We start from the raw sequence: 20,856 nt of genomic DNA, 5'->3' as shown, positions 1-20,856 counted from the left end.
ATACAAATGCATTGCTACCTTAACCGACTTATCAAACGGTAAAATCTGCATTAAAAAATAAAGTTTATGCTTTAGAAAACAAAGTTTAATTCCCCTTACATTATCGTTGTGCAAATTATTGTTCTGTTTGCGACTCAACATACGATTTCAAGCCTTCTTACTCTTGATATAAAGACTAATTTTGAACATTTTTGATTGCGGATTTTGAGAAGTTTATGCAATTGTTATGTATTGTTATATAAGATAGTTTGTTGGTCCGTGGGTCATTCTTATTTGAAACTTACAGTGCATTGACGTGAACTAGATTTAGTGCAATATAGGTGAGTTGATTGTTGCATAATTAGTATATTACCGAAGATCTGGCAGCTACCTTGGACAAAGAATTAGTCTAGCAATTCAAAGGGGGAACGCTGCCAGTATCTTCGGAACCTTGCCTAAAGGGACTCCTTTTAATGATATATTTTAGTTTATGTTAAGTTTAGTTATTTGATTCAATGTATATTATTTTATTATTAGTTTTATGTGTCTATAGTTACTATCAACACTATATGTGTAGATTTGTAATTAATTATATATAAATCTATTTATTTATTGTGCTGTGAATCTATTAGTATATGAAAATAACACAATTTTGTGCCTTTAGGTATTCAGATAGACAAACCATTTATTCCTCTAGAACACAAATTGAAATCTATCCTAAGTATTGTGTTTAATAGATTAATACTTTGATACTTTCCCATCACTTCATTGTATACCATAAAATACTTTTCTTTATTAAATAATACCTTTTAGTACTTAGTAGGTATTAAGTATTCTATGACGTTACTTGTTTACGTAAACTCCCTTGGGTACTTCCGTCATCAACACTAGACGAGAAAGTATAAGATCTATTAGAAAGTGTTCGTGTATTAATATTAGTACTAGGTATTTCTAGTTCCTAATCATTAATGGATAGATAGTCTAATATTGCAATTGTAAGATATATTCGAATTTTACAGCCATTGTTATTTTTCTACTTGATATTACACTTAGTTTTCCGGTCAATTAAAATATATAGTTATAACAACCATATGTAAGCTGAGTAGAAGCCTGTAGAAAACCAAAATATATTGTTATATACTTATTATTTATTTTAATGTATGAATTATTGACTGTATATTGGCATTTTCTTTTGCGAACTAGCGAACTGTGCAATTGACTCCCGGTTGGGGTCTTCCCTCAGAGATACGACCTCCAAATGTTTAAAAATCGAGTGTACTCCTCCCTCAAAGGTCGGCAACGCACCCACTAAAAATGGGTGTCTATGGGCTGCGAAGACTGCCCTTTTTGGTCGTCCCGCAATATTATATTATATTAAAAAAATCAGTAATTAGTACAAATATATACAAAACTGTCGCCGTACGTACCTCGCCCTCAAAATACTTGTGTGACCCAAATCAAACGTTACATAATGTTATTGTGTCCTAAGCTGTGCAACTTTCAGAAGGATATAAGCAAAAGTTGCGTCACATTCAATTTATGAGGCACTGCGTCCGATTTCGTAAATCATTTCAAAGAATACACCTACTAGGTCAAATGATTTTAATTTTATAATGAAGGAAATATAACATAATTAAGGGAATATTTAATAAAGAAGGAAAATTTCTAATAAAGTAATTGCAAACCTACTCATAAATTTATTAGTAATTTTAAGATTGAGTGTTCGAACTTGTTTCGCTAAAGGTGAATATTTTACTTCTTTTTTTTAATCTTTTGTTCGCCTTTCCAAGCTATTTAAATGTTACACGAGTATCACATATTAAAAAACTACCAAAAAAACTATTCTGGCCGTGCTGTAGACTTTGTTTTTTTAATCCATTTTTATAATACTATCTTGCACTACCACAGACTGATAGAAATTTCTTCTACCCAAATAAAATATAATTAAAATGATCATACTCCATTGATTAGTATTTCTTCGGTACATTAATGGAAATACGGTATTGAGCCGATAATAGGAAACGTTAGCCTTATTGGACCCAGCCAGCCGCATTTAATTACAAGTATATCAAAAACCTTTATAATGGTTTTTTCGTTTATTCGACCAGAAATTAATTAGTTTAGCTTACAGTAAGTATTATGAGCTAGAGTCTCTAAACGAAGAATATTTTGGCCCATAACCCCCCAATATATAACAGGCACACTTCTGTGTCAAATGAAATCTCCTTCTGTGCCAGACGAACGTACTCAATGCTTATGAATCTTGCAAGGCGCCTTGTTTTCCTACATTATACAAGTTTTTTTTAATTCAAAGCTTATAAAATAAATAAATAAATCAGTGGCGCTACAACCTCTTTAGGTATTGGCCTCAGATTTCTGAATCTGTTTCGTGATCATTTTTAAATCCAATAGGCAAGTAGGTGAGCAGCCTCCAGTGCCTGACACACGCCAACGACTTTTTGGGTCTAAGACATGTCGGTTTCCTCACGATATTTTCCTTCACCGTTTGAGCAAATGTTAAATGCGCATAAAGAAAGAAACTCCATTGGTGCATAGCTGGGGATCGAACCTACGACCTCAGGTATGAGAGTCGCATGCTAAAGCCACTAGGCCAACACTGCTCAAAGCTTATAGCCAATTTAAATCGCCGAAGACGTTATTTTGCCAAGCATCGTTAATTGTTTGCAACTCCAGTTAACAGATCTGCTAACAGGGAACAAAGATGTCTTAAAAGAAAATACATAACCAAGATTAGAACAATCTCAATGTAGAGACACGCTTAATGCATTAAATTGCAACAAACGTGACTTCCTGGATATATCTGACGTTCTAACTGAGATGCAGCTATTTTTTTAATTCTCTGGCACGATTTGTGCATTAGCCAGCGTCAAGTAAAGATTTTTTTATAATTCGTGCTTGTCTTTAGAAATTCGACCGTGTCCTCCATGTACGGTTTAGGCACTCGCCCGGTACCGCACAACCCTCCCCAAGGCCGAGAACAAATTTAAATTAATTTAAAACTTGTCCTCGAACCGGGAATCGAACCCGGTACCCCTCACCTAGCTGCCACTTAATAAGACCGCTAGGCTATGAGGCCCCTGAGATGCAGCTTTCTGCTGCGTGAATTTTGACAAAAAAAGAATACCTTTTAAATCAAGTTTGACACTTTGTAAGTTTAATACTTACAACGATGACATATTTATTTTATATTTACAAAAGTAATTTGTCAAAGTGTCAAAGTGACAAATTACAGAGGGCGTGATTTGCGGTTTGTGCTACTAATAATTTGAGAAACAATTGACATTCAATTTTAATAGATTAGGAATTATAAAACGAAATACCTTTTTGAGTTAATTAAATGTTTTGAGAGCTACAATTAGTAACATCTATGTTATACGATAAATATATTTCTAAATGTGTCGTTGTCGTGTGCAGAATTAGGTTTGCTGTTTATTTCAATTCCCAATTTCGAAACAAAAAGAGTTCTAAAATATTTTCGTCTATGTCTAATTCTATAATATTTTCGTCTATGTCTAATTCTATAATATTTTCGTCTATGTCTAATTCTATAATATTTTTATAACGTATTTACACTTCCACTTACTGCGTACATAAGTGAACCCTAGGCGTTTAGAAATCACAGGTTCCAACATCGAACGGTACAATTATTGGTTCAATTCTAATTCCAAAAACAAAACGTCAATTAGACTACACTTTTTTTTGAAGTTATACTTATTTGGCGCGTTAGGGGAAAATGATGCAGGAAAAGGACACCGTCACAAAAAGCCGACACCCTGAAGTTAACATAGTCAACATTTTAAAATAAAAAATGTCAATTTCTTGAATTATGTAGAACTATTTTTTCTTTAATTATGTAGAAATTATTTAACTAGATAATGCGTTATTATAAAACTTTCATTGTATTAAATACTTTTTTTCTATTGTTAGTGTCGTTTTTTCTACAAACGTAGAATAAGGCAAAAGATAAAATTTCAAAAAAGATTTTTATCTTGTTACAAAAGAAGTATAACTTCTAACGCGTGTACACACACGTTTTTTGAAATTTATTTCCTAGCCTACTAATATAAACTAGGTATAACATTTCAACTTATTCTTAATTAACTGAATCTATCTTTACTATATCTAACTATCCTATGTGTTAGTAAATATATTTTTCAATTAGTATGTATCAGGAACCCTCTAGTAAAGGCTTATTTAGGCCCTCTATCCCGAGCTATTTGGATCCATTAGGGACCCGCAATTTTTTTGATGTCATCATCCCATCAAGCGTAGGGTCTACATCTGTAGCGTTTGGTTTGAGGCGCAATACTTTATGCCTAATTAGTTAATACTAATTCCTTAAAGATTTATATTCTGTATGTTTATAATGTATTCATTACTCTTGGCGATATTTATTGTTTTAAATAGAACAGTCCAGCCGTGCCAAACTGAGACAGGCCGCTACATACCCATGTAAAATCGTTTATCAATATAAGTTTGTTATTAAAAGGTTAAAATAGTTCTTTGACCTAGCGTTTATACTTATATTTTCATCTTTGAAAGTAATAGCCTGTCAAGAACATAGTTAATCAATGTTTAATGACAGGTGTATTTTCCAGAGAAATTTTGATGATAAATTATTCTCAATTAAAATCTCCTCAAGAAAAAATACTTAAAAAAATAGTATTTGATAGTAAAACATGTTTTTACCGGATTGAAGTTATGTATTTACAATTATTTTTCATAATTTTAAATTTAACCGACGTTTCGCGTGCTTTACAGCGTGCGTGGTCACGGTGACTGAAGACAAAAGGTGTTGAATGTCAAAAAGTAAATTTGTATGAAAATGACAGTTCGTGTCGACAAATTTTCAAACAAATTTTGTTTTCTACTTTCTACGTGTTAAGTCATCTTGACTTAGCCCCTTGTATACCTAAATATTACACAAATGAATGTTGTTATTACTTAAACCTTAAGCTCCCAAATGAAATGTTACCGAAAGATTGCCACTTAACAAAATTATTTGCTCTGGTTCTGCCTCGAGGCACTAATTACCCGTTCCTTCATGCGAGATATATTTAATTTTAGGTGTTCATTACGACCCTCTAATTACAATATTGAGTCGAGTTTAAGCTGAAATTTAGGTTTACAAAGTTGTAAGTGGTTTGGTGATTAAACGTACGCAATGTACGTTTCATAGACAATTGAAAAGTATAGAAATTTGTTATCGCTGGTGAGGTAATTTTATATTTATGTGTCTATTTTTCGTAGTCTTCATTACTGAAGATCGTGCCTATCTTGAAATGCCCTAACCGATACGTCGACTTGTTGCCTCCACACCACTCTATCTTCAGCTTGTCCTAGTACATTAGGGACATTTAGACCCATAATTGTCTTTATTTGGTGTGTTTCTATATGGAACAAATGAAACATACAGAGCACATTTTAACATAACTGTTTTTGTTACTACTGTTTAAATAATAAATGTTTATGTTCAACCAATAGATGTTGCCTGTGGAACCTTAAATCGCGGTATTGTTTTGTTTTAAGAATAGTATACAGCAAAGACAGTATACATCTACAGATTGCTATCAGGGATTTTTGTAGAAGTAATTCACTGTTTTTAGTCTTATTACTACAAGTTTTCATCTGATTGTTGGACATTGGCCCAGAACTTTCTATGCATAAATTATTGTATTGGTTTAGAAGATTATGTAAGAACATCGATTTAACTTAACTCAAACTCAAAATAACTTTATTCATATAGGTAATCAAATACGAACGTCAACAGAAAAGACATTAATTTTATTCTAAATTTACATTTACTACCAGTTCGCAAGTCAAGGGCGTAGAGCGGTCTAGAAGAACTGGCAAGAAACTCTCCGCCACAGTTTAATTGCTAAGTTTTCTGTCATACAAATTGTTTGAACTGAAGCAAATCAATCCCAAGGATTATGATCATTTAAATACTCGTCGAATTGATAAAAAGCTTTATTGATTAATTTACGTTTAACGAGAGCTTTGAATTTATAAAGATATAATTCTCTAATTGCACTTGGGAGTTTGTTGCAAAAACGAATACAATTTTCATATAGGGTTTGTGTGGTGTGTAGTGGCTTATCTGGTTTCAAGAATTGATTCATTTTAAGACACATTTGACAATGCTTAAACCGAAAGAATTTGAATTTATGGACTGACTTTTTTGTCAGTTTCTTGAAGTGAAAATACATAAATAGTCTGTATTTAGGACATTCGAAAATATGTCTCCTATTGTGTATTCCGATCATACATTGCAATGAATACGACCGTTATTCTGTTTGGCAAAGAATATTTAAACAACTATAGTTTCGTATATGTTTGATGCCTACATGTTTGAATCTTCAGAGTTCTACAGCATGTATACTGCTAAAAACAAATAGGTATTTAATATATTTATGTCGGTAGTCCCTACCATTATTCATAAACACATAATAACATTGCGCTTACCTATTTAAAACTAGTTATTTAAATGGGATCCCAAAAAACTAGTGTACGGGCTTATCTTTTTAAGGGTTTTATAAAAGTTTATTTACGTACTAAAACTTGTTCTTTGACTTTTTTTAATAGGTATTTCTATCTGACTTTCATCCATCTGTAAAAATATAATTTACGAAGTGATTATTGTGTGAAACCATTGTATGGGCTTGAAAGGAGTTTTTGAAAGTCTTATCCACCCCTCAATATTAATAAAATGTCTGTATAATGAATAATCCTTTTATTTGATTGAGGAAAAAGTTGACGTTTCCTAGAAAAGGTTTTATGAATCAATTAATTTCGCCGACTTAGGACACCGAATTGATGAACAAATTTAATTTTATAAAAGTGAAAGTATCTTAAGTATTCTTCAAAGGAGGTTTGTAATATTGAAATTCTTGTAATGGAAACAACAAAATAATTTCTTGGTAAGATTAATTCTTAATTTTTTATCACCCTCTTGAACCCACTTTACTTGATTAGTTATTAAGGGATACTTTATTTACATTCAATAAAACCTAGAAAATATGCGAGTGATTCGAAATTATTCATAGAAAGTTAATACAAGTTTTAAAAGCAAAATATACTAATTTGATTCAATTCATGGAACATTTTCAAAAAGTTAGTAACGTAATTGACAACAATAGTTTATTTCTATGACATATCTGTGTGATTGACTTGTCTTTGCTCTATGATTCGCGTTTAGTCGGCACTCGCGCGCAGTGACTGAAGATCATACCTCTTGCTTACACGCCGAGGCCTACTTAATTTCCAAACGCATTTTCTTTTGTAAAGTGTTAGTTACAAATGAAAATATCTGACTTTAACAGGAAATTTTTAATAAGTGAAACCATAAAGAAGTGGAAATTTTATAATAATGTTAAGAAATATAATTAGGATTTTTATGAAATTAGGTAAATGGTGTTTATTATTTTCTAATGTAATCTCGTACCTGAATGTTGTAGGTAGTAAGTACGTGTTTGTATGTCAGTACTTACTACCTATGTAATCATAAATATATCTCTCTAGGTCCCGGATTCTGCCAGCATTTATTTATAACACAGTTATAACGAATTACAACAAATATTTTCATTATTTAAGATTATAAACTGCAACAAAATAACAGCCGTAAGCAATAAAAAAGTAATCAAATTTTCCGTATAATATCGTAGTTAAGTCAGAACGACGTTAAAAATATCCCCTTTATGCAAACGAAGATTCCCCATAAAAGCTTTTAAGTACAATTTTACTTGATTACAGTACAATTTTCCTTTTAAACCGAAATAAAACGTGTCGCAAATTGTTCATCAATACACAAAGTGAGTTAACGAAATAATGGACAACATATTTTACAGGATTTTCACTTTTATTCTTATAGAAATACACGACAGAATCGCGTAATATTAAGATTCGTTACATGAGGCAATAAATGTTAGGATATTTACATAATGACACTCTTAATTGAATAGCAATAAGGTTCAAATTGTAATTCGATTTTGATACGCGAAAGTGATTCGTTTGTCGTCCGCGTTTGAGTAAAAGGAGAAAACATCGGCTTTAAAGGAAATACCGTTTGTTAAAGTCACGTAGTAAATGGAAAATTTTGAATTTAGCCTGTAAACTATATTTTCTTTTTAAGGGTAGATCTAGCATATATATTTATCATCTGTCTTATAGTTTCATTGTATAGAAATATAAGAATGAAATAGTCGTAAAAAAAAATATTAAAAAGCGCGTACATAGTCTAATTTACGAAAATATTGAATACGTTACTAACAAATATTATTAATCAGACCCAGTTCACTATATGTATATATAAATATAGTTCTTACTTAACGAGTAGTATTCTTAGTTAGTAGGCGAGTATCAATAAAAAATACATTTGTCTAAACCATTGTCCATCTTACTTAACGCTTTTATAAGCCTTCGAGGAATGGTCTGTTGTAGGCGATGTCATTAAAAATTACATTTGTCTAACAGTCAAAACGATTGTCCAAAAATTGAGATGGTTGAATGAATTTAAATTAAACTTATTTGAAAAATTGTGGCAAAACGATTGTGGAGTGGTGTTTTTAATCTGAATATATCTTTATTTATAATGTAATTTTTCTAATGCTATATTTTTATGTACTAGGTAACCAGATAAACAAAGGATGTTGAACCAGGCGCGCTGGTTGATGCTGGTGATAGCCGCGCTGACGCTGCAATCACGAGGAGAAGGAGGGATAAGATTGCCAGACCAACCCCCACAGGAGGAAGGCAGGTCATTGCACTTTGATGACAATGGACGATCGGTTAGTACATGAATGAGGAGAAACTCAAAATTATAGCGTCTAAACTATTTTCTTTTAGTAATGGTGCTCAGTTCTAGTTCGCTTTGAAATTATTTTTTTAAATCATAATCACGGCTTGTGGCGGTGGATCGTTAGTATTTATTTATAGTAGCTATTACCCTTATCCATTTCTATATTTTTAAATTGAATAATAACTATGGTCTCTCTATTTATTAAACTTACCAATAGAAAGGGAGTCAGAATAACCATCTAATAAATGAAAGTATAGCAATTGTTCTGATAAAGTACACTACGTAATCAAACATAAATCTGATACTAAAAAAACATGTCTTGGTTATATTAAATTTCGTATAATCTGGTTTATCTTACACGGCCCATAAATTACTTCCAAACCACAAGAATTCTTATATGAAATTGTGTATCAAACTGCGCGCGTAATTTTCTCCGCGTTATAGAGGATTTTAATATATTGCTGCAGGTGAATACAAAACCACGTGGCAGTTTTAAATTTGAAAATGTTTAGGATTTCCTGCGTAAGTCTGTGAAGTATAAGAGACTGATTACCCAAAGGTACCTTAAAGACAAAGGTTTCTCTTATCTCTTTCTTTACTAAACTACATAATGATTTAATTTTAGCCGCAAGCACAGGGCCGTGGTCTTTTAGACTGGATAGGGCTTGGAGAAGATCAAGACCCTTACATCCAGAAGGCGACACAGCAATGTATTAGCGGGGATCTTGCTGACTGTTTCAAAGCGCAAGCGTTGAGATCATTCGATGACTTCTTCGATAAACAAGCTTACCAGTAAGTATTTAACCAATATAAATTAGTAACATAAACGAGCGTGAGTATAGAAAATGAAGGTCAGGTATACACGACTAGGTACAATAATTATTATTATTATTAATTACTTAAGATGGGATGTGGAACATGGTGTAATGGTTGCAGCTGCTTACAAACGTTGTGTAAAACAAAAAACTTGACGATTAAAAAGAGTTTATACCAGTTCTTCTCTTCCGTTCTACGCCCTTAATTTGAGAACGGGCAGTAAATGTAAAATTAGAAGCATTTTATATATATTTCTTTTTTGACGTTCATAAGTGTACATTGTGTTACCTATATGAATAAATTATTTTGATTTTTTTTAAATATATAAATACTCTAAATGGCATCATTTTTCCTGAGACTACGTTACAAAGCATCTAGTCCACAAAGTTTCCTTGAAACGAAAATCTTGAAACTCGACGCAGCTCACTTATTCTACTTTTAACTATTACTTAACTGTAGTTGAAGCTCTCAACTCAACTTATTAGAGTAAATTTCTGTAATCCTCATACATTGTTAATCCTAATGCATAGTTCTTGATAAGGGATACCTCTAATGTGTTTGTAATCTGTCTGTCCCTCGTTAGTGTAGGCTCACCCAATAATTAACATAATCTGTGATCATGAAAGATTGCTCGCAGATTATATCAACAATATATGTAATAGAAACAATCTATTGTTATGTCTCCATTGGGGAGTCCGAAACATCAACCACTGCCCTGCGATTCTGAAAAGGTGGGACCTTGTAGTTTATTGTTTATTAGAATGCCAAATCATAAAATGACTGCTTCACGACTGATTTCAGAGCGACCGCCGATGCGAAAACCGCTGTGTGAGTTCGAAAAGTGAGTTACAGAATCGCAGGGCAGGTCTGGTCTGAGTCTGTTTTGTTTAAGATCGTATAAACTTTGAATGGGTCATGAGGCAGAACCGCCTCTCCAACTATTTTGTATTATTCATCTTTGTAGCCAAGGCAGCGTTTAAGTATTACGTAACGAATTTTGGTAGGGGGGGGGGTCCTTTTGTAAAACGTTACGACGCGGGGTGGGGATTGAATTACGCCTTATTGTTAATATTATTTTCGACTTTCCAGTACTTTACATAATGATAACTTTTAGCTATAAGAGTCACTGGGTGGTCACGAAACGTTTTACTATTGTGTACAGAAAAACATTACGGCGCGTTACGCGGGGGGGGTTAATAATCTCCAAAAATTGCGTGACGTAATACTTGAACGCTCCCCAAGTTGGTCGACCTTATCCCATGTGTTGAATTGTAGTATTTCGTACTTTAGTAAATTTAAATTGCATTGATTAATTTTTAGGTTGTCAGAGAATGCTGTACTAGTGAAAGTGGAGTCTCAGGCCAGAGCACTTGCTCACGAGCCTCCTGAATTCGGCTCTCAGCCCCGCAGCGATGACTCCGACTGGGACGGCCTAGTTAAATATGGATTGAGAAAAATTGAAAGGTTATAATAGTGATTTGTTTTATATGACTATATGCATGTATGTGCCCCGATGGCTCTAAGCGCCGTCATAACTCATCTAGAGATGTTATGAAGGTCATAATCATCTTTTTTCAGATTTCTACGTTCATCCGCATTGGAAATGCAGCTTGACAATGAAGTGACCTCTGGCGGAGTTATCGCGCCACGGTTCATCGACGAGATCGCCGACGAAGTTGATATCATTGAAGACAAAAAAGCACCTCCATTCCGTAAGCAAACACAAATAAAGCAGTCATTTGTTTCTATATTGTTCCTGAGTATTGTTGGCAAATATTACTTTAAAATATTAACAAAAATATAGCCGTGGGAATCCGGAACCGCTAGCCTATTGGAGTAGAAATTATGTAAACATTAAAAAGTTTTAGTCATGAAAATAAAATTATTTTACCAGGTCGTCATAAGCTAAAGAAGCTAATCATCCCAATGCTGTTGATCTTGAAGCTGTTCAAGCTGAAGCTTCTTCTCTTCCTACCTCTTATCCTGGGACTGGCCAGCTTCAAGAAGTTCCTTGGTTTCATGGCTCTAATTATTCCAGGTAAGCATATCTTTGGTCGAGGCTTAACCAGTTGGTTGACCCGTTCTATTGGTAATTAAAGGACTTTAATACGATAAATAGTTAAGAAGCAGACACGAAACCTTAATTTTGACTTACATACTGACACCGAGAACAATTTACATCTCAAAGCGTTTATCACTATTATAACAAACATATTTATTTCCAGGCGTAATCGGCTACTTCAAGTTCTGCAAACCAAACCTGACTTCACCGTTTTCATCAAACCATTTCTCGGCTCCTCAGTACTCTCCAGCTGGAATTGGCCTTGGGCCATACAGAGAGCCTCAGTACAGTCATTATGATACCTATGTAAGTCCTAATATGCCCAAATTAAGTCTGGTGAAGAGGAGAATGTTCCTTGGCAGCATAGCATATACACTGATGCTCCATGCTTACGACCACCTGCCTCCTTAACGCTACACAGTATTCTTTGAATCTATAATAACTATAGAAAGTCACTGAAGCTATTTCGTCTATACAAGATTTCGTCTATTTGATTTATAATTTCTTTTAGATAAGTCGGCCTTATTTGCCTACCAAACCGATAATATGCTATGAGCCTTAACGATGGAGGCTATAGGTAACCATTTATGTTTAGAAATTTGTCCTTATTACGCCTGAAAATAAAAAACCTATTTACAATTATTTTCTTTGAAAAGAAAAAAGGAATTCTCAAAGGAAAATGATGCCATTAATCATCCCGCGACGCTAATGTGAAAATACAAAACTATGCCTGAATATGTTATTATCGTGCTACAGGGAATAACTTTCATGTTCTTGCAAACATTTAGAGGATTATGTAAAATATTTTTGCGTAATCTGATTCCAAGTAACACTTAATTTCTTATAAATTACACGCGATCATTACTCTAATTATTAATGTAATTATACGTTTATTAAAGGAATTTTTATTAAGCGTTCTTTAATGAATAACAATTTTTTACTCATAGTAAAGTAGCCGGCCGTTACGTAATGCTGAGCTATCGAGACTGTGAATTCTTTTTCTATAGAGAACTATTTTTAGACATTTGAATGTATATATTGTGTAAGACTTATATTCAGTAACGCTAAAATTGTTAAGAAATGAATTATACACTCGTTATATGGTAAACGCGTTTTGTTACATTGGCTCGCCTTTTTCTTCTTGTCAACAACAACTCCGTTTCTTGTATTTAGTATTAAGTAATATGTCTAGTATTAATGTATCAGCCCCCTCCGACTCGTTAAGTAAAATATACGCGAATCATCCTAGTTTATTGTTAAGTATTAAATATTCTAAAATATCTTTTTTGCGAACGAGAGGTAACACTTAACTAAATTTTTAAAAAGCTGACTATGTGTCTATTATAGGGGATCTGAAAACCATTGATTGGAATGATAGCCTACGCGCTCATAATAATGTTAATGATATGGCATCTGAGTTCTACAAAATCCTTAACACCTTGTATATTATGTTTTAATTGTATTTTTTAAATTTTATATTTCTATTTTTTGTTTGTGAAACTTGTGTTTACGTTAATTGTCACACATTTTAGATGTAAGTTTTTGTAAAATAATTAGTAGATTAAGTATTGTGTGTGATGTCGTAAGCCTAATAAATAAAATAAATAAAATAAAATAAAAATAAAAATAAACTCCAATTAATTCTTGGTGTAATTCTATGCTAATATTATGTAAAGAAATATTTGTATTTTTCTATATTGTTGAGGAATAAATTTAAAAATTACTAATTTCCAATCGGCACATTCCCCTAGTTCATATATAAAAACTAAACATAGTTTTTCTGTCCACCAGTAGGAACGTCAAACAAATAAGTTATTTACTAACAAATCGCTTTATGTAACATAATAAAATAATCCTTTGGGCACAGTTAAAGATACTTGTCAATTTCAGGCTGGACACAAATATGGTCAACCTTCGGGAGGTGTACTATTCCGAGAACACGAAGGAAACCCACAGGATTTAGCGTACCAAGGATGGGAATACAGGAATAAGAAGGGATCAGATGACATTAAGGCTGAAGATGCATAAGTCTAACCTGTTACGTAGTAGGGAAGTTAAGAAAAGTTTTTCGCATTTTTGAACACAATTTTTTACGTGAAAATAATTAAAGTTGATATGATATGTACTCTGCATTGCTTGCTTTTAGCACACTGCTTTCTAAGTCAAATTGTTGTCATAGAGTAATACGCCGTTATTGATAATAACTACAGCTCTATAATTCCACCATTTTTAAAGTGCTAATCTGTCTCTCTTAGTCACAGCATAAATTTGGCAGAAAGAAACAGAGTTAGTTAAGAGTACAATAAGACTTGATTGAGTTTTTTTGGACAAACAATATAATTTTAAATTTCTTTGATGAAGAAACAAATTCCGTTACTGTATATAGACTCAATAATGTATTTCGTGGTTATGTATGTTATTTCATTGTATGTAAATGAAAATAACGTGACTACGAAAATTATCGGTGTTTTCCAACACAATGAATGTTTTTGTTATAATTTAAATAGGAAACCCTTTTACTTGTACCGAATGGTACGAATGTGTAAACTTTATAAGTTTTGTAAATAATTTTATTTATTAAGGTGTTGAATAAGCTCTTTATTGATGTATTAATAAAAGGTACTTTTGTAATTTCTCTTATTATTATTACCATATTTTAATTATAATAAAAAGCTAATTATGTCTGACACGCACCGTGAACTTTGGCGGGTAGTAACAAATACATGTTTGATATAGTCTTACACGTATAATACAAAGGAATCCTATCCTGAGACATGCCAGTTTCGTCACGATGTTTACCCTCGCCGTACGAGCACCTGTGGCTCATATATAAAGAAAAATCCATCCGTAATCCGTACTTGAAGGGCCCAAAACCGACATGGTGGCCTCCATGCCCCCTCTGAAACGTCCAAATCTGCCTGACGCATTCTATGATGACAAAAAAACCGAGTGTTTAGCCGTCAAAGTAGTGGAGCAGTGCACGTCCGATAGGACATCATCATTCATGAGAATCGCGACGGGTCCGCCCTTCTACGTGAGAAATGTCCACCAAGACCTGAAGCTGCCAACCACAGCCCAATGGATGAAGTTGGGGTCCACACGCCGCTTCATTTATAAATAACTGTTTGCCGATAGATACTAAATATTATATTACTTTACGCACATTTAGTTTATATATAGCATGTTAGCTAAACAACAATAAAGGCTTTTTATTTATTTATATTATAGAGTCACCACAATTTGGTGACTTTGGCTTGAAAAAGGCTTTGATTTTTTTATTATTCTCTCTAACAATAACTAAACATATTACCTACGATTATACATAATCTATACCTTTGTGTGAGGTGAAGGAAAGGAAATAGTAGAAGTCCTACCATTTTATAAGTGATACAAACATTTGAAAAATCTAATAATATTTATTTTTATTTATTTATTCACGCAACACTTATTTATGGAGCACAAATAATAAAATCATAAAAAAAAATCAACTAGTTTATTTTTATAATCGTCAGCCATGTACATATTTATGTTTTTTATATAGTTTTTTTACTACAAAAAATACACTAATTTTGTGACCCCAATACCACAGACATTTAATAATCGGAGTCGCCTTATTTCATTACACTTATATGAAAATGTATGTTTTATTAACATTTTTTAAAAGGGGGCTCGTAATGAATAATATTCGTATATTAAGATATATTACTCGTGTTACACTGCAGATAAAAACTGTACAACGCTATTATAACGACCACAGACACAAAATTTTCGATTACTACCACACATTCTGCACATGCGCCCTAACAACATCGTAATCCTTATCGCTATCTACAAACTCTATTTCATCTAAATCTTTTAAAATCATTATATTATCTCCATTTGTATCCCTTTTACTTCTATGTTTTCCTATTGCATCTACTTCATTATTTCTGGGTCCATATATTTGTCTTTTGTTTCTTCTCGTTTTCTGTAGTTTATGAAAAGGCATGTGGTATCTTACGACTTTGGAATTCTTTCTTGGACGTTTACGTGAATTTGCTTCTGTTGTATGTGTGTCCTCATTTTGCCTAGAATAAATACTATCAAGTTTATTATTCGCTGTAGATTGTGTTGGTACGTTGGTGACTGGATGTATGAAGATTCTTTTGCGTTTTACGTTATTCTTTTTTATTATCTTCTGTATTGTACGTTTGGGTGACTTTTTCGTTTTCGATTTTCGTTTATCTTCATAGAACGTGCTGGGAACTCTCAGCAAATTATCGGATTTATCGAGAAATGTTCGGGTGAAAGTTACCTGAAAATGAAATACCACTTTATTTACGATAAAGCCTTAAATTATCTCATGTTATTTATATATAAAACGCTGTAATCAACGCCCAAGGCTGTAGAAACCTGATTACGCAAATTAATTTCGTTTCGTTAAGATAAAAGAAACAGTAATATCTTGTTTTTGGTAAACATCTGAGAGAATGGTCTTTTATTTATATCTATACTAATAAAAGACCATTCTCAATACTCCGATTCCTTATAACTAAGCAACTCCCCGTTGGAATGTAAAATAATTCAGCGAAATCGCGGAAAATTCTCCTACTTGTGATAAATATACAATTGTAAACTTGGGACTCATGAATTGCAATGAATTATTAAGTATCTTGCTCTTTATTGAAATATCTTTTTTGCAATTTAACAAAATTTATAGTTAAATTAATGATTTAACGAATTAATCACGAGGTTATTTCTTTAATAGAAACAAATGTTTTAAGTAATCTTAATAACTATAAATATTCTAGACATAATACTATTAGGACCTAATGTTATCAATCTATAATCTTGTCCTAAATTGTACCCGCCTTACTAAATAGCATGTGGTTCTGTACACCGCTGGACATCTATATTTGCATTGTGCATTTTTGGGCAAATAAAGATGGTAATTCGATAACGAGACAGCTGCTTTCGCGAAAAATTCAACTTGGATACTATTACAACAAAAATCGGGTGACTTCAAAAAATTATAGGTTATATATTATATAACAAGTGAACAAAAAGAATAAAGATATTAAAAGAAAAGAAACGTATTTCGTATGACAATTTACAACAATGCGTTGACATGAATAGATATTGTAAGCAATGATTCGGATTAATTCTTCGTATACTGAATATGTAAAATATTCTGTTAGCCTATAATTGATAAAAAATAAAATTCTTTATTAGAAAAAAACTCCTAATTACAACATGTTTACACAGATAAAGTCACATATATCGAATAACAGTTATAATTTTTTAATTATTATATTATTTTTTAACAGTTAGACTTTATGTATAGTGTAAATTTACATAAAAATATAATAATTTATACACCTTAAAATCCGTTCGGTAGTTTTTGTGTTTATCGCGTTCATACAAAAAATGCGGCGGCAAACATTTTATAACTTGACACAAAGATGGTGCAGCAAAAAAAGCGTTTTGCTTTTTCGCACTCCAGTTGTACGTTCTCGCTATCAAATTAGTCTTGCATACTGTAGTTTGCCGAGCGGAAATGAAGGATTCATGTTTCATCACGTATTACCGCCCACATGCTAACATCCTCTATTCCTTTGAAAGTAGAGTTCCAAGAATATAGACAGTGCTATATTAAAGCGGCTTTCGCGAAAAATTCATAAGCAGCCTAGTAAACTCGTATTTACTATTTGAGATATTTTATTAAATTTCTCACAGTTTCGATCTTGTTATGTTAACTATTTCATGGCCATCCATTACAGGTGCCAACATAGTTTGCGCCTTTGAGAGACGTTAGGTGTGATTAATGATTGACAATAAAATAAATATTTGTGTTTAATTTTTAACAAATTATTACTTCTATTTTTTATTCCTTCTTGTAGTTTCTATGTGTATCTGTTAATAGTTGGTGCAAAGAGATTAATTATAGGTAAATAGTATATACTCGTTAATGCTTCTGTGTAAAAAAGAAGTTGTAAAGATCGTAAATGGCCTTATAATCGTTCAGTATAAGGCCTTTTATGATCTTTAGGGTATGTTTCACAATGTACGGATAAGTTCTACATAAGTTCCAAATTAGCTATTTATTACTTATTGGTAGGATAAACACTATTGTTGCGTTTCACGACTGTCAGATAGCGCAATTGGTCACATAAAGTTATGAGTCCGATGAAGTGTAAAATAGCACAATTTTTCTTCCAAATAATTTATGTGTTACATAGCTATTTGGTACTTTATCCATACATTGTGAAACAGACCCTATAGATATAATTGATATACCTATGTGCTATCTAAATATTTTAGTATTCGACAATAAATATATAAAAAAATATGTTAACTGTAAATATTATTACGTTCCTGCGGCTTTACGGCAATGATTATCAAAACCAGATCAGAAAATTTCGAAAATCTTAAAACTAAACTTTACTAAACATATTTTTCTGAACCGCCAAACCGTTATCTACCCGCAGGTCCCATGTTATTGATTAATTAAGCCACACGTTTATAAATATTAATTCCATTAATCACAGGTGATAATAAAAACCCTGTGACGTAAGAACCCTTTACAGTCCTAGCCTCAGTCTGTGGTAAGACGTCGAAAAATTCCATATATGTATACTTGAGCAGCTCAGCAAGACACTAAGTGAGGAAAACTGTCGTTGAACCGCTTATACTGCTCTTAAGGAAATACACAGGAAAACATCTGCCCTGTCACCGTTGAAAAAACTTGTGTCAGCTTAAGACCGAGTTCATACATATAAATTTTCACTTAATAAAATAGTAAAACCAATTATAGGGGCCTCATAGCCTAGCGGTCTTATTAAGTGGCAGCTAGGTTATGGGTACCGGGTTCGATTCCCGGTTCGGGGGCAAGTTTTAATTTAATTTAAATTTGTTCTCGGCCTTTGGGAGGGTTGTGCGGTACCGGGCGAGTGCCTAAACCGTACATAGAGGACATGGTCGAATTTCTAAGGCTAAAGTCACGAATTATAAAAATCTTATACTTGACGCTGGCTAATGCACAAACCGTGCCAGAGCCATAAAAAAAAAACAATTATTTTTGTTGACGACTTCAAAGCTTACCGTATTCAGTCTTGGTGAATTATAATTCGATCCCACATTGTTTTTGTTATCCTTCAACAATGATGTATCCTGAAAAAGAATAATTCTTTGTATTTATGTTATATTTATTTACCTTGAACACGTGTTATTTAGGCAAAACAAAAATTTTACAAATCCAAAATTAGCTTACTAGATATATTCTTTTATTTTATTTTATTTATTTTTTAACACTTCGTTGCGTATACATAAATATAGTACAATTGACATAATTAAATAAAAAGGAGAGCAACTGGCGGCCTTATCGCTTTCGAGCGATCTCTTCCAGGCAACCACTGTGAGAAAAAAAAGTATTAAATTACATAAGGTAGGCAAGAAGTGCAAAAATACATGTATTACATATAGTTGTTGAGAAAAAGAAACTAAACAGGAACAAAAAAACAAACTAATAAAGAACACATGAAAAAAAATTAATACCTAATAATAAAAAGTGCACATGAATCATTATAATTTAATTTAAGATCAGTCTCACGTCAGTTTGAGGGTATTATTAAAGTTAGTTTTGTATTTAAGTATCACGTTTATCCCATTAGTAATGATTTTAGGTTAAATAACTTACGAAAAATTAAATCTTTATATTATATTAATTGAAATAATTGTCATACCTGTGTATCTATTGCATACGAAATACAAATAAAATTGAAAATTAACAGTAAATGTAACATTTCTAAACGTTTACACTCACTGTGAACATTACTCATGTATCCGCGTTATTTCTTACGCCATTTTTTTTATTTCTTTTTATTATACGCCATTGTTTCATCCCTTGTTTTAAAAAAGAACCATAGAACAGTAGTGTTTACAATTGTGTATGGTTCAGAAACAAGTTTTACTTTTTTTTAAACAAATGCATGGTGATTCTGTAAATCTCAAAATTCACTTGCGATCTCACTATATCCAGTTCTGCCTTTAGTTGGCGACTAGCGATGTTACACACATTTATAGGTTGTAAAATTGTAACTTCGAAAATAGATTCTGATTTTATGAATGTGTAACGAGCCAATTATGTATATTTCTCATTTGGTTAAGCGCCGATTGTCAAAATGTCAGTATTCTACATAGAATAATCCAAGAACTGCGAGGGAAATGATACTCTACTGAATATTACGTTTCTTTATCTCTTCCCTCTCACTATACTTTCATTATTATGAAGAGTTTGTTTGGTTGTTACGCACTAATTTCAAGAACTACGTGTCCAAATAAAAAAAAATTTGATACTCTATCGACACAGAACGATCTAATTAATACATACGTACGAATTAAACTGCAAGGCACACTTTATTATATTGTTTGCCTACCAAAACAATAGTTGTTTCGTAGTCGAACCCGAGATATCTGGGTAAAGCAGTGAAAAGTCATGGAGATGATAAGAATTTGTTTATTAAGGAAAATGGAAAATTCACTAGAGATTTTCATCATGGGTTAACCGCAGTCGTAAAAACACGCTGATAAGATTTGTGTTTTATGGCCGTGACATTTTAACAATACAAGATGTTACTTTATACTTAAGGATGCGGGAATATGAAATATTATTTTTTCCTATAGGTATTTGTATTATGTAGTTTATTCCTTTAGGACAAAGTCAGAATTTTGTGTTTGGTTTACTTGTGTACATTCAGTTGCATCGATCATTGCTATCAGATACTTGATATGCCGAGTTATATAAATAATATACTCCTTTATATGTATTAAATAGTTTTATTTTACAACTAGTCATAGTGAAGTTATATGAAACTTACCTCTTGTCAGCAAAAGTAAGGAAAGCTCTCAAAAATAATAGTACATAAACATATTAATTTTTTGTAGGAATCCTCGAAAATGCATTTCATTTTCAAGCGTAGACATTGTATGGGTAATATGTATATAAAGTAAATCACACACTCCCCATAGTGCTTATATGTAATACTTGAGCGGCCTCTTAATACGGCCCCTTAGTACAATTTATTATAGAAAACTTAAAAAAAAAAATATAACTATATAGTAAGAAGTAGAAGATATAATAAGATTTCCGGCAGAGCTACGATTGCCAAAGCAGTTCCTGAGGCCAAAAGCGAGAATGCATTTA

General features: G+C 32.4%; 2 protein-coding genes across 3 annotated transcripts; one reads left to right on the top strand and one right to left on the bottom strand.

Annotated features, from left to right (window-relative positions):
- Positions 1–268: 268 nt before the first annotated feature.
- LOC125054895 lies at positions 269–13,992 on the top strand. 2 transcript variants are annotated; one of them, XM_047657040.1, is made up of 8 exons: positions 269–320; positions 8,627–8,786; positions 9,423–9,589; positions 10,934–11,077; positions 11,192–11,325; positions 11,508–11,651; positions 11,839–11,981; positions 13,566–13,992. In XM_047657040.1, exons 2-8 carry the CDS (start codon positions 8,646–8,648, stop codon positions 13,701–13,703), a joined length of 1,011 nt encoding a protein of 336 aa, XP_047512996.1. In that variant the 5' UTR covers positions 269–320; positions 8,627–8,645; the 3' UTR covers positions 13,704–13,992. The 2 variants fall into 2 exon arrangements, with proteins under 2 accessions (XP_047512996.1, XP_047512995.1); XM_047657039.1 differs by lacking the exon at positions 269–320 and adding an exon at positions 7,211–7,406.
- Positions 13,993–15,350: 1,358 nt separating this feature from the next.
- LOC125054699 lies at positions 15,351–19,507 on the bottom strand. The gene is made up of 3 exons (XM_047656728.1): positions 19,397–19,507; positions 18,756–18,824; positions 15,351–15,969 (listed from the first exon to the last, which is right to left on the bottom strand). The coding sequence occupies exons 1-3, from the start codon at positions 19,490–19,492 to the stop codon at positions 15,451–15,453; spliced, it is 684 nt and encodes a 227-aa protein (XP_047512684.1). The 5' UTR covers positions 19,493–19,507; the 3' UTR covers positions 15,351–15,450.
- Positions 19,508–20,856: the final 1,349 nt, after the last annotated feature.

Source organism: Pieris napi, chromosome 12 (genome assembly GCF_905475465.1).
Source record: "Pieris napi chromosome 12, ilPieNapi1.2, whole genome shotgun sequence".
NCBI lineage: Eukaryota > Metazoa > Arthropoda > Insecta > Lepidoptera > Pieridae > Pieris > Pieris napi.
The sequence above is the reverse complement of the archived record's forward strand: the minus strand, read 5'-3'. Positions and strand labels throughout refer to the sequence as shown.

Coding starts and splice junctions, on each gene's coding strand:
- LOC125054895 (XM_047657040.1), top strand. CDS start 8,646: ATGTTGAACCAGGCGCGCTGGTTGATGCTGGTGATAGCCGCGCTGACG. Junction 9,590..10,933: donor TTCGATAAACAAGCTTACCA/GTAAGTATTTAA, acceptor ATTAATTTTTAG/GTTGTCAGAGAATGCTGTAC. Junction 11,078..11,191: donor GGATTGAGAAAAATTGAAAG/GTTATAATAGTG, acceptor ATCTTTTTTCAG/ATTTCTACGTTCATCCGCAT.
- LOC125054699 (XM_047656728.1), bottom strand. CDS start 19,492: ATGAGTAATGTTCACAGTGAGTGTAAACGTTTAGAAATGTTACATTTA. Junction 18,825..19,396: donor CGTATGCAATAGATACACAG/GTATGACAATTA, acceptor ATTCTTTTTCAG/GATACATCATTGTTGAAGGA. Junction 15,970..18,755: donor ATTCACCAAGACTGAATACG/GTAAGCTTTGAA, acceptor TTTCATTTTCAG/GTAACTTTCACCCGAACATT.